The sequence below is a fragment of the Mesitornis unicolor genome, unplaced genomic scaffold (assembly GCF_000695765.1).
Source record: "Mesitornis unicolor isolate BGI_N332 unplaced genomic scaffold, ASM69576v1 scaffold12606, whole genome shotgun sequence".
Classification (NCBI taxonomy): Eukaryota; Metazoa; Chordata; class Aves; order Mesitornithiformes; family Mesitornithidae; genus Mesitornis; species Mesitornis unicolor.
In genome coordinates, this window is record NW_010190334.1 from 4220 (window position 1) to 17286 (window position 13067).

The following is a 13067-nucleotide window of genomic DNA, read 5'->3' on the forward strand; positions in this document are numbered from 1 at the left end:
TGAAGAATAAAGAAAAAAAGGCATTTACTGTGCTATTCCTCCTTTAATATTTTCTGTTGATACATCAGTTACTCGAACATTCAGTTTTCATAGCCAGTTCAGAAGTAACCTTCAGTTGTAACTGAATTTCAGTTGTAACTGTGACGTTAAGTTCTGTGTCCAGCTTTGTCTTGACAGGCAAGCAGAGATGTGGAACAGGCCCAGCTTTCATTTTCCTGCCACTAGGCTGCACTCTTTCACCAAGGGGAAGCTTAAAACTTCTGACTGGCATTTCTAGAATAAGAAGGGAACTGGATTTATTCCCAATATAGAGGAAATGGATATGCTAAAACCACTTCGGAAGGGGAAAGAAGCTCAGCAACAGAGAGGGTTTTTTCCTCGTAGATTCACTGCAACAACTAAATAGTGATTTTCCAGGCTTAGAGACACCCCCTGGTCAGTGATTTATTTGGAAGGCATGAGATAAGGCAAAGGTGTTTGAGAGGAAGTAGCTGCCTAGGTGTGAAAGCCCGTAATTTTTGGTACTGGAAGTGGCATATGTCACAGAGGTTTGTCCAGAAAAGAGACCTGTTGAAAGTCATACCTAAGCTTATACTAAGAGCTTGCTGGAACCCATGTAAGGTCATCCAAGAAGTTTGTTTCTCACAGTTAGCAGCAGGGTATGGCCTAACCTCGCAGAGATCAGGCCAGCTCTGTGCTCTCTGATGACCTGTTCAGTTTGCAGGGTGGTGGTCGGAAGAGAGGACAGCATCAGGAAAGGTGTCATGCAATGGGACCTAGAAAGGGGGAGAACAAAGAAGAGGAAAACAGAGCTTCAAGGCATTTCAGTGTTCTGTAGAAAACAGGGAAGCAAATACTTCTGATCACCATTTTTGTCAGACATCGTCTTCCGATACACCTTTCTAGCTGATAAGAAGAGTGTACCAAAGCCCTCAGCTACCCCTGGGCCTGGTGTGAGCGCTCTGCAGTGCACGTAGGGAAATGCTGGCTTTGTTTTGAATCTACAAACACTGCTGACGTGTATATGAAGAGGAACCCAGCACATTGCAGAGGTCAGTATCAGATCCTGTTCCCTCGCTCTCATCCCACTGATCTGACAGGTGGAGGGAGCATATTGCCAAAGACGACTTTTCCAGTTGGACCTGTTGGTGATGGGGAACTGGGGAGCTGTAAGGCAGTCTCAGGAGCTTCAAAAACTGAAGCTGTCTTCTCTGATTCTGGGATGAAGTACAAGCTTAAGACCAGAACATCCGGTTGAGATCTTTGCCTGACACGCTAGGCAGTTGAAAGACTTAGCTCCATCCATCTCCTCATCTAGACAAAGCTTGAATTGTTTGCACAGACTAGAAGATGTATTCCGCTATGGGAGGAAGGCTAAGGTGTTATTTTTAATCTCAGTTGTAATAATTTTGTTTCATCCTTTCTCATTTTATATATCTGAATCCTACACTTCTGACGTCGGCAGCTTCTGTCACTGGCATCTGTGGGAGTAGGAGCTGACTGTCAGTGAACAATTCTTCCTCTGTGTTTTGGTGATGATTTATGATGTCAGATTTGCTCTGTAACCATGGCTTCTTCTCCCTCTGCTATTAAAATTATCATGTTGGGTTTGTTGGTTGTTTTTTTTACAAAGATGCTATATTTGCTAAATATACTTGAATAGTTTTTCTTAAAAAAATAAGGTTAATTAATATGAGTTGAGTCTTACTGAATATGTGAGTCCTCTTTGTTGTGCTTATCCTAATTTTATTCCTTTGTCTTCCTTTTTTCACTTTGCTCCTGATTGGCATGTTAGAGAATTAAGAGGTACTGTATGCATGTTTTGGCATGGAAATATGGCTTTTGTTGTGCATCTGTTGAAAGGGATTAGTGAAGGAGAGAGTTGTTCAAAGGAATGTTCTATATCAAATGCTTTCTTGACTCACTCTTATGCTATATCAGTTTCTGAGCAAAAACTGATCTTTATATCCTTACGACTGTTTCTTATTCTTGGCTTTCCTTCCACAGTATCATATTCTTTGTTAAATCTAGCATCTAAGTGATATTCAAGTACTGCACTTCTACCTTGCAGACTTATTTAAGTGCAAGAACACTTTTCTTTTTATTTTTTTTTAATCTTCAGTGGGGAAATACCAGCATGGATGAGCCTGGGTCTAAGGGAAGCATGGGTAATACGTTTCTGCTTCCCCACATCTTTTTGCCTGTGATGACCTTCATAAGTGCATATTGGACTAAGCTCTGGCATTTCAGTTAGGGAAGATGAATCTGGAGCTGTTGTATGCCACACAGAAGCTTATTATTAGAATGACACTGATCCCAGGCTATGTGTAGGCCTGAAAATGTACAAACATGCAAATGGTCAGCACAAACCTAATACCCAAGGTTGGCACTTCCTTCTGTGCCCATGACTCTCAGAGGTGGGCTCAGATACCCCTGACCCTTCTCAGCCTGCGCTCCAAATTGAGCTGTGACTCTGATAGTTTTGTTAGGCAGAACGCACAAAGATGACCCTAAAGTTTCACAGATGCTCCATCAACTGTACAGTGACTCCTCACCGGCTCACCTGGATAAACTTTGCATGGTTTGCAGAAGCTCAGTCTTGTCCCCGTATTTTTCTGGTATAATTTGTTTTCATTTCTGTGACTAAAACTTATCTAAAACTCTTCTTTGCCAGTGAGTGCTACTCGGGTATAGCTGTGCCATCAAACCCTTGTAATACAGACTAAGCATACTTCTAGTACACTGCAGGATTCAGCACATTTTTGGTTGACTGCACAGCATTCTCAAGTTGTGAGGACGTCTCTCCAGGGAAAGCATTGTTCAGTGGTGATTTTTCTGCTCTGAAATCCAGGCTTTGAATTCCCTCCACTGCCATAAACAAGCAGGCTCGCTGTTCTTGGTTGCTGTAGGCTGTTGCCACCCGTCACCCAAGAAGTGGCCTCTTTTTAGTGACAAAAGTGAATCAGTTGGGCCTTGGCTGCCTATAAATCTGCAATGTGTTTTGATGGGGTTTTTGGGCATTTTTTTTTGTTGTTGTTCTTTGAAACACAACATGCTCTGCAAGGGTGAAATCTGTTGTAAATTAGGTAAATGCTGTGAGTTCTTAGGAACCTGGGGAAAACCAAGCAGTCATTGCCTTTGTAAGGTAGCTTGTTTAAAGTAAATGCAATCTTGTGCCCTGTTAGCACATTTTCAGTCTGAAGCAAGTTAAAGGAGATGTTGAAGTCTCTCTTTAGAAGTAGTACTGTTATCTAAGTACTTATTTAAAAATAGTCACCTAACTGTGTTCCTTGCGTGGTAAAACTCGGTTTAACAAGAACCCAGTAGCTGGGTTAATCGAAGCTTTGGAAAAGGAAATTCTAAGTGTTCATTAGAGTAGCACCTTCTACCTGCTGAGATGAAGAGACAGTGCTCCTGCATTGCTTAAACATGAGTAACGTGCAAAGAGTGCTCCTGTCACTGGAGATGGCCGCGTGGTGGCCTCTGAAAGCTCTCAGGCTGCGGTGTCTCTGCTATCTGTGAGATCTGTGTTCTTGTCAGCTGGGAATATGAAAGTTATTGGAGTCATGACCCAGTTTAAAAATAAGAAATCCTTTTTGGGTCATGTGGTTCACACGACTTCTCAAAAGCATACGTGCTCTGCGACTTCGTGCAGTGAACAGCATGGGAGCCCGAGCCTTGACAGTTTTCAGAGATGTAGCCATTTGACCACACAGAGTGGCAAATTCCATAGTGTGAAAGCAAATAAGGAGCAATATTACCATTTTTAGTCTGATTTTCTGTGGAAGTAAGGCCTACATGGTTGCTAGCTGTCTGTCCTTGCCCCAAATAACTTTTGATCCTGCTGTCCAACTTCAACTAAACCTAACAATGGAATAGAGGTTTCAGAGACATTAACTTCCGTCAGGTTTTGTGAAAACTTGATAGAGACAAAACTCCAAAAATACTTCGTGTGAGGGGGAGGCTGCAGTGTGAGCTCTTATTTTTCTTACTTCTCTTTATGATCGCAGGCTCCCCTTCTTGCTGCTGAGGTTCAGGTATCAGTCAGAACCCCATACTTAGGCTGGTATTTGAACTTGGGACCAGTCTGACCCCTCTGATAATTAGCAAATAGGTGATAGACATCAGATTGTGGTTTTGGCAAAATCCCTTCCTTCCTTTGCTTTTTCCCTATGTCTAAATGCTTTGAGCTACCAGCATTTTGTATTGTTCTGTTGATGTTGTTATAAAGATATTTTGTACCACGTTCTCTGAGGCTGTTGCAGAGTAGTGCCCTGCTGCTTTGGGAAGTACTTGGTCCAGTAAATGGTTGAGACAATGCCTGAAAAAAGCTACCAAATGTAACATGGGCTTTGCCTTCTGTACCAGCCTAGGTCAGCTTTTGTGCATCTGAGCAAACCTCAGAAGCACTTCTCTTAGATCCTCAGACTTCCACAGGAGCAAATCACGAAGACTGGCTGCCTGTGAAGTTGAAACACTGAGCAGTGCTGGTGGAAAAATTGGACAAGAGGAAAAAAATCTTAAATCAAGAATCGCAAGCAGGACTGGGCTGATCTAACAGCCAGATCTGCCTTGTGACAGCTTGTGCTACATCCAGTGGTCTTTAACCCTGTTGTGATAAGTACGTAATACTCGCTCTGAGGTGGATTACAGCAGTAGCTTAGCACTGCAGCGCAGTTGTCTGCTGAAGAAAAGCAGGAAAACACACTGTACCCATTTGAAATGCAGGAAGTGTGAGGGAGGGCAGAATGCATTTCTCTCTGAGTGATTTTACAGACACCCAAATGGCCTCCCCTCTCCCAGTCCTAGATTTGGTAGTGCCAGCTGAGCACGGCTGACAGCCTCTTGCAGCCTCCGCAGCTCTGTGAGCAGTGTGGTATGAGTGAGAGCTCTTTAATCTGCTTTGGGGCAAATCAGGTGGGTTAACTCAGCCCACCTCTTTAAACTCGATAAGCTCACCAAGGTGATGTGGCCTGACAGGGGTGAGGGTGCGCTGCTGTGCACACTGCTACTACAGCCATGATTTTCAGTGGGGAGACAACACCACCTCCAGAGTGACCCCTGTCACTGTTACCCTTAACATGAGTACTTTTGCATCAGGTACATGGGAGACTCTTGTATTCATTTGTCTGTGCTTAGAGTGGTGTGCCTGTGGCACGTAAGGGCATTGATTATGGAAGAGACACCATAAACAGGAGCTAAAACTTTATGGCTAAAACTCTGTTCTTTTCTATCTGATTTATTTTGATTTGGTGTAATTCCTTACCTCATCCATATAAAGCCAATAGAATGTGTCCTCTGTAAATCCCCAGTCCTGTAAAATGTTAGTTTTCTCCTCAGTTCCTACACAGACAGCAGGAGATACACGAGCTAGTGTTGCTATTCACTGTGTGAAGTGTGGGACCAAGCTAGTCTGGCTAAGGGTTTGCAACATTAAACTAACCAGTGCTAGTGTGCATGAAAACGGTGCACCCATTTGTAAGGATTGGGCTGAACCATCACCAGGCATTTGGAAACCACCCAGAGGTGTCCGTGCAAGGGGCTTGCACTGCCTTGAGGAGAAAGACCCCTATATTCCATATCAAAGAGTTCTTCATCCCACAAGTGTTAAAAGCAGGGGAAGCTTAGGTTCAGTAGCAGGAGAGAGATTCTGCAACAAACTGTTAAGCCTCAGGGTACAACATTAAAGCTAAGAGTCAAACTTCTGAGCAGGCAGTCAACTGTTTTGCTCATTTGGTGCCATTGAGCTCAGAAAGGCGAGATGATTTGGCCCCAGTTCAGATTACAGAGAAGAGGACAACGTGTTCCTAGAATGCAGGGAGCTAGAGGTCAGCTGCTCTGCTCTGCTGCTCTGGAGCCGATTGCCTCCTGATAGCTTGTTATCCTTCACCTTCCCGCATGCCTGAATACCTTTGGTGAGCTTTACCATGGGTAAATCACTGCCACAGGGAAGGTGGTGACTACAGAATAATGCCGTGCTCCAGGAGAAAGGATTGGTTAACCTGAGAGAATGCATGCTTTTTTCCTCAATGTTAATACTTGTTTACATTTTAGTTCTTCTTATCAGAGTGGAATGAAATACTCGTTCGAGCATTCAGCCTTCTCTTGAGTGAAATTCTGTGGACTGTAGTGGCGTTAGCTTGAATGAGAACTGCAATCTGTGTCCTTCGCTTTCCTTTGGAGTGCAGTTATACTTGCCTGTTGCATGTATCCTTATTAACCCAGACTATAAAGACTTCTTATTTTAGCTTCCAGATTAAGAGTGTGAACTCTTGAACTGTGTTGTAAAGTGCCTTCCTGTGCTTTTTTGTTTCAATTGATCAGAAGTGTAGGACACCTGAATCTGTTGAAGATACATAAATATGAAGCAATTTTATTATATCTGCTATCTTGATAGCATGCCACCTATGGCAGCTGTTCAGTTAGTTGATCTTGCATACTCTACGTCTACAGTACTACATACTCAATAGATTAATAAATAGCAAATGTTTGTACCAAAAAAGATTTGCAAACAGGAAAGGCATGTGGGAAAATACATTAATTGAGAGGGAAGTCTTTCCAGATAGTCTCTGAAATGTGTAAATTCGGATAGTAGCAAACCAAAATGGTCTGAAGTGCAAGTGGGAATGTGACCTGCACAGCTCTGGGCGCAGACTGAAGTGGCCAAACCAGCGCAGCCGCCATTCCTGGCCCAGCGGTCTCTGCTCGGGCCCTGTGGCTGCTGTGAGCCTTGGGAGGATTCCAGGCATTGATCTTTTGGTAGGCACGGTTCCCTCTGCGGCTGCGCTGAACTACATCTGTTCTTCAATCCTAAGAGGAAGAAAGGAGGAGAGGGGCTGGGGGAGGTCATTGAAGGGGAAGCCTAAGGGTCTGTGAGATTAGTTCCCAAAATGGGACTATGCTGTTCTGGCAGTCACCTCATTATGCAGGCAGTGGGAGAGATGGTGTGTGAAGAGTCTTCAGATAACAACTTCAGCAATTGAGCTTTGTCATGACACTTATTTAAATATTTTTTAAAGTATAAAAAAGTGAGTGCAGGTAGGTTTGGTTTTCTTATATACATGTCTTTCTCTTGGGTTCAGCTTGCCAAAGTGGAGCAGAATGCTAACTTTGGTGATGTATCACCGTGACTTAGCAGACTTGGTCACCTCTGGATGCTAGAAGACTGTTTGTGAGAGAGCAGCTGGAGCCAATTCTGTGTTTGATGTGCTTTAATCATTTAGAGAACCCATTGTCCATCGGAGATAAAAAGATTAGCAACTTAGCCCCACTACTGCTATGACTTGCCAGCTTGGCACTCTGTTAATGCAGTGAGCTGTACTCTGTTTCCTGCCATCTGCAGTACGAGGCAGCCGAAACCTGGGGGGAAGTCTTTAAAAATGTTCATAACAAACAGGTTTCCATGCAGCAGCTCATAGTGTCAAGGGGTGTAAAAAGAAAGGAATTCAAGCTGCTTTGGGGTGCATAACATGAAATGTCTCTGTCATAAACCTGATATTTTTGGTATGAAATTAGCAGTTTAATTTGTATGTCATAGTAGGTTTCTGCAAAAAAGAGGTAGAGAAACTAGTTAGATGTGTTTGGTTATTTCCATTTTCTGGCTTTGGTGCTGTGGGGCAGTTGCAAGGTCTGCGCTGTTGCAGACACGCTCAGATGATGCAGAACCACCCAAAACCCACAGCTTTTTTATTATTATTATTAAAATCACTGCCAAATGAAATGTCTTCCAATTTTTTTAAATTTATTAAGACATTTTACCTTTGTTTAGCTGTGTTCCAAAATACTGAAGTTTTAACTACACACTAATACAGTTCTTAGTCTGCGTTCTGCAGCAGGTGATTCTGAGGTTCTGTGGACAAGTGTTACTTAAATACAGTGTTTAGGGTCCTAGAAACGTACCGCTCCTGTAAAGCAGAAAGACTGGCAAAGCATACTTCACCCCAGAGACTGAAAGCTTGGAAATGACTGCAACCATGGTGAATGCTGCTATAAATAATCTTTCAGTAAATCTCTTAAGGGGTCAGTGTCTGTGGACAAGTTAGAAATCTGGGCATTTGACATACCTGCTGCTTTTTAACTGTGTTCTGCATGTGTTTACTGAGTGCAGAATCTTGCTGAAACCTGCAGTGTGCTTGTTGCTGTCTTGGTGTTGTAGGCAGGAGTGCTGTAATCAAAACCCTTTGATATGTGCCTTTGCAATGTGTACAGTAAGGAAGGGAATTAAGTAAAACTCCTGTAGTTAATTCTGGCAGGTCATGCCCTGCCTACCACTAAGGGACTTAAAAAGGAAGGGAATCACATGTTACACAGTAATCCTGCTTTCTTGAAGTGTTTTAGAAACTTATCCCTCTCCACTGCTTGGCTGCCCATTTCCTATACCAAAAAAGCTAATGGAAACTGTCTGACAGTCTAGAAAGCAGAACAGGGTTTTGAATCCAGCTCTCCTGTGACTGCTGTTGCATTTTAAAGCATACTTACATCATTTGGGTGCTCTTCTGCCAGGCAGAAAAGGACCTGGGGTGTTGGTGGACAGCAATGCCCATGAGCCAGCAATGTGCCCTTGAGCCAAGAAGGCCAACGCCATCCTGGGCTGGATGAGAAGGGGTGGGTGTAGGGCAGAGAGGTTCTCCTGCCCCTCTGCTCTGCCCTGCTCACACCACAGCTGCAATCTTGTGTCCAGTGCTGGGCCCTCAGCTCAAGAAGGACAGGAACTGCTTGAAAGAGCCCAGCAGGGCCACAAAGATGCTGGAGGGAGTGGAGCATCTCCTGCTGAGGAGCGGCTGAGGGAGCTGGGGCTCTTGAGCTTGGAGCAGAGGAGACTGAGGGGTGCCCTCATTCCTGGGGATCCATTGGGAAAGGGCAGTGTCAGGAGGAAGGAGCCAGGCTCTGCTCTGGGATGGCCAATGCCAGGACAAGGGGCAATGGTCCCAAGCTGGAGCACAGGAGGTTCAAGCTGAAGATGAGGACCAAGTTTGTCAGTGTGAGGGTTATGGAGCATGGCCCAGGCTGCCCAGAGAGGTTGTGGAGTCTCCTTGTGTGGAGACACCCAAAGCCCTGGCCGTGTTCCTGTGTGACTGCTCTGGTGATCCTGCTCTGGCAGGGGTTGGGCTGGGGGAGCTTTGAAGCTCCCTTCCAACTCCTCATATTCTGTGATTCTAAGCATCCCTGGTGCTAATATTACCATTCTCAGTGGAACTAAGTCTCAGTTGCAGCACTCGGCGTCTTCTACAGTGCAGTCATGAGAGTCTTTGTGCAGGAGTTTCTCAAACACTGTGGATTAAGGCTTGAGAAGTTATTTCTCTCTTTCTCACGGTGGGATTTAGCTATTGGCTTTTTAAACCCTTGCATCCCTTAAGTAACAGAGCCAAGCAGACAGCTGAGCTTCCTTGTAGCAAATGAGCATAAAGTGGACATGTGCATGACCCTTCGCTACCAGTCTAGCTCTGTTACTATGAACTGTCTGCAAAAGCGGGGCTGATAATACTGTAAAATCAGAGCAGTTAAATCCCATAACATTTTCCTCTCTGAGTCCTAAAACAGGAAGCTGTGGGAGCTTGCACCACAGTTAGGAATTATGGAAACAGCTGTAGCCCCATGGAGTTAACAAGGCCAATATAGACACAAAGGAGATGAGCAGTTAAAACATTTGCAATGCTTTCTCTCCCCCAAATGTGATCTCTCCCTTACAAATCAGGTAGACTGTTGAGAAAGTTCAGAGAGAAGCAAATGCTTCTGTTATCTCCTCCTTAAAGTGTAAAAGACCAGGGATAAAATCCTCAGGCCTACTCTTGTCTGGGGTAGGAGAGCCAGGAGATGATAAAGGAGATCCAGAAGATAACAAATCAGGATGTGGTGGAAGCCCAGTTCTTTCTTTCTCAATGCAGACAGCTGCTTTCCCAAAAATCACCTCCCAAAACCCTGTCAGAAGGAAACTGTATGGTTCTACCTGTTCCTTGCCATCAGAAGTATTTCACATGCATTGCAGTCATGCCAAAAAATGTGAGAAAAAAATAATGTGATTTTTTTTGTAGATAAAGACAGTGCAGTTAGTATGTGGGGTGATTATGTGGTGGTGTTTTAGCTTCTAAATTTTAGCAGTAGACTTGCCAGTAATGCAAGGTGGTGATGCACCATTAAAACTATTTGATTAGCAACTTGTCTTATATACCTGAAGCGTGAGTTTTGATCTGTTTCCATTTCCAGCATCTGAGTTGCCAAGTATGTGAAATGTTACAGCTGTGGCGTCTAGAAGATGTAATCACTACTTGTCAGTTTACGAGAGGCTTGTCGTGGGCTTAGCAGCTCTGTGAAGCTGTAGGTTAGTCTGGCCAAGGAGAGAAGGAAAGCTGCACCACATGGTGTTTCAGATCAGTGAGGGGATAATGGCATCCCTATTCACCAGTCCATTAACTGTACAAGTCCTGCTTTTATCAAACTTATGCCCTGCGGTGATCAACTTGTGTGTGCGTTACTTGTCGTGTGTTTGAGTGAAACCCTCATTTGCTGATGCAAAATAAACCCATGGGTGCATGTGCACAGATGGGTAAGGATGGGATTATTCAAGGTCAGGTGATCCTGTCTGTGCTAACGCAGTAGGGGATTAACGAAGGAAGGATTTTACTGTTAAAAATGACCCACTACACTTGTTCCATGTGAACAGATGCTGTCTGTACTGCAGTTGGAGATGTAGCTGCAGTCCAGCAGGATGCTCCCAAGCTGACTTTAATTGGTCTGGACTGTGTAGCAAAGATACGAGAGCACAGGCACCAACTGCTCGCTTACAGCCCTTGCTGCATTTGTACAGCCTGGAATGCAGTCTCTGTTCTCTGTTCCTGCTGTGCTGTTGCTACTCAACCCACAGCACAGGGCACCCTTCTCGTTGCAGTGTGGACACAGCCTCAGCAGCCAGAGTCAAGTCAGCACAATCTTCGTTCTTGATCCGAACTACAGGCAGGCAGTGTGGCATCCGGGGCCAGCCCCAGGCTTCCCTCGTAGGTGCTACACTGCCAGCAATGTGAGATACCTCTCCCCAGGCCTGAGCCGCTGGCAGGCGTGAGGCCGATGTGTTACACGACTCTGGTTCGGATGGTTTGTCTTTACGGGAGTGGGATTTATTTCTAGTAGTGACATGGCACAAAAGGAAGTGCTGTGTGAAATTACTGCTCTCTTTCTTTTTCGTACCTATCAGAGGTTGAATTCCCTCCCACTTTAGTTTGTATTTCAAGGCAAAATAGCTGATTCTTTTGGGTTGACGGAAGAATCCAGATTAGTCTGTTGAAACCTAGTGTTAAGTGTTCCTTATGTACCAGAACAGAGGAAGTAATTATCTTTAATTATTTTGGTTGTCCTCTGCTTGTTCTAAATCCCCCTGTGTGTCTCTTGAACAGGCACAGAGTCCTTGGCTTCCCCACTATGGAGCAGTTGATGTCCATTTTAATGGCATGGCTGACTGTTTCCGGCAAACTGTGAAGAGCAAGGGTGTGCTCGGACTCTGGAGTGGACTCACACCCAGTCTGCTCAAGGTGAGCTTTTGCTTTCGTCCCAATAAGACTATCCTGAAGTAATCAAGACACATTTTGGGGCAGTTTGGGTTAGGGTTCAGTTAAAGCTTATGACGTGCCTCTGTCCTTGTTAGCAGCCGATAGGTGACAGAGTCTGTGGCAGAACAGGTGTAACCTCAGGCAGGTTTGGAGCCATTTTTGGAATTCGGTTTGGTCATATTTCCTCAAATATAAACTTGGCTTCTAGATGCCACAATTTTCAAGATCATTTGAGTGTCCTTAGAGACAGGAGTGCTGCTGACACGCAAGCCAGGGTACGGACAGGGGATTGCAAGTGATCCACTTATGACAGCTAAACAACTTCTGCTGCTCAGCTGAGCTCCAGTAATTTGACGTATTGTGCCAGGCTGTAAAGACGATTGTGCTTCTGTAAGCCACGTCCCCAGGAGTCAGAAGTAGCACTTTTGATCAGCTATTTAATACATGCATATCGGTTACTGCAGCCCGTGCTGAGTTGAAAGCATGAAATAGAACACAGCAGCTTAAACAGAAGGTAATTTAGTTTACATTAATACATTTTGTATTGTTGTGGTATTACCTGCATGGAGTCCTGCAGGTCAGATAATGAGTGGTAATTGGGTGACAATGTGATTGGTGGTGATGGTCTGCTGCTGCCTGGCCCTGTCTTTGCTGGTGTAAAGACACATGGCACCAGAGCTGCTGATAGTCTGCATGGGGCCAAAGAAGAACACTGTTCAGTCACTCTGCTGTGTGTAGAATAAATCCCACATTTCATACTGGGATTTGCTGAGGTTGCTTAGGATTTGCTTAGGTATTTGACAAGTTGTGATAATCTACAGGCTAGCACAGCCCTTGTTCCTCACAATATTGTTATAATTAGTTACATACCAATAATAACTCCTACACTCAGCGTGCTGCAGGTGCCAGCCCAGTTCAAGGTCAAACTCTGATTTTGTATAAATGAGCACAGCTCTGTTGGCAGATCAGATCAGATTTGAAGTCCTAGAAATTTCCTTTTTTAAAACATCTAAACTAAGAATGTTACTAGTAAGTCTAACATTGCTTTTGTATCTTATGTTGCTTTTTAATTTTTTCATTTTACCAGATTGTCCCATACTTCGGTGTTATGTTTAGCACCTTTGAATTCTGCAAGCGGGTCTGTCTGTACAGAAATGGTTATATTGAATCTCCTTTAAATTACAAGCTAACTCCTGGTGTGGACCAGAGTTTACAGCCACAGGAACTGAGAGAATTAAAGCTCCTTCGAAGGGACAATTTTGAGCCAAGGAAATCGACTCTTGAAAACTGACACGGGAGTGTCCATTGCAGATACACACACTGCCTTTCTTAAGGACTGCAGGTACCAGTGTTTCAGTGGTTGGCATGCTTTAGTACTGAGACACCAGTCCGAGGAATGAATATTTTATTTCTCCCATTTGCTGAATGGATGTAAATGGTATGAGTAGCAAGCATATACTGAAGAGGAGAGATGCAGCTAGTTTGAAGGCACTGCTATTGGAACTTGAAATTACATTATTCTAGGTG

The 13067-nt window shown here is 44.2% G+C and overlaps 1 protein-coding gene across 1 annotated transcript in view; it reads left to right on the forward strand.

The window, feature by feature from the left end:
* The window catches only part of SLC25A43 (solute carrier family 25, member 43), a 15566-nt gene extending 2735 nt beyond the window's left edge, over positions 1–12831 (forward strand). The window contains exons 3-4 of the mRNA XM_010186373.1: positions 11388–11522; positions 12727–12831. Coding sequence (XP_010184675.1) covers positions 11388–11522; positions 12727–12831 — 240 coding nt within the window. The remainder of the gene's footprint in view (positions 1–11387; positions 11523–12726) is intronic.
* The last annotated feature ends 236 nt before the right edge of the window (positions 12832–13067 follow it).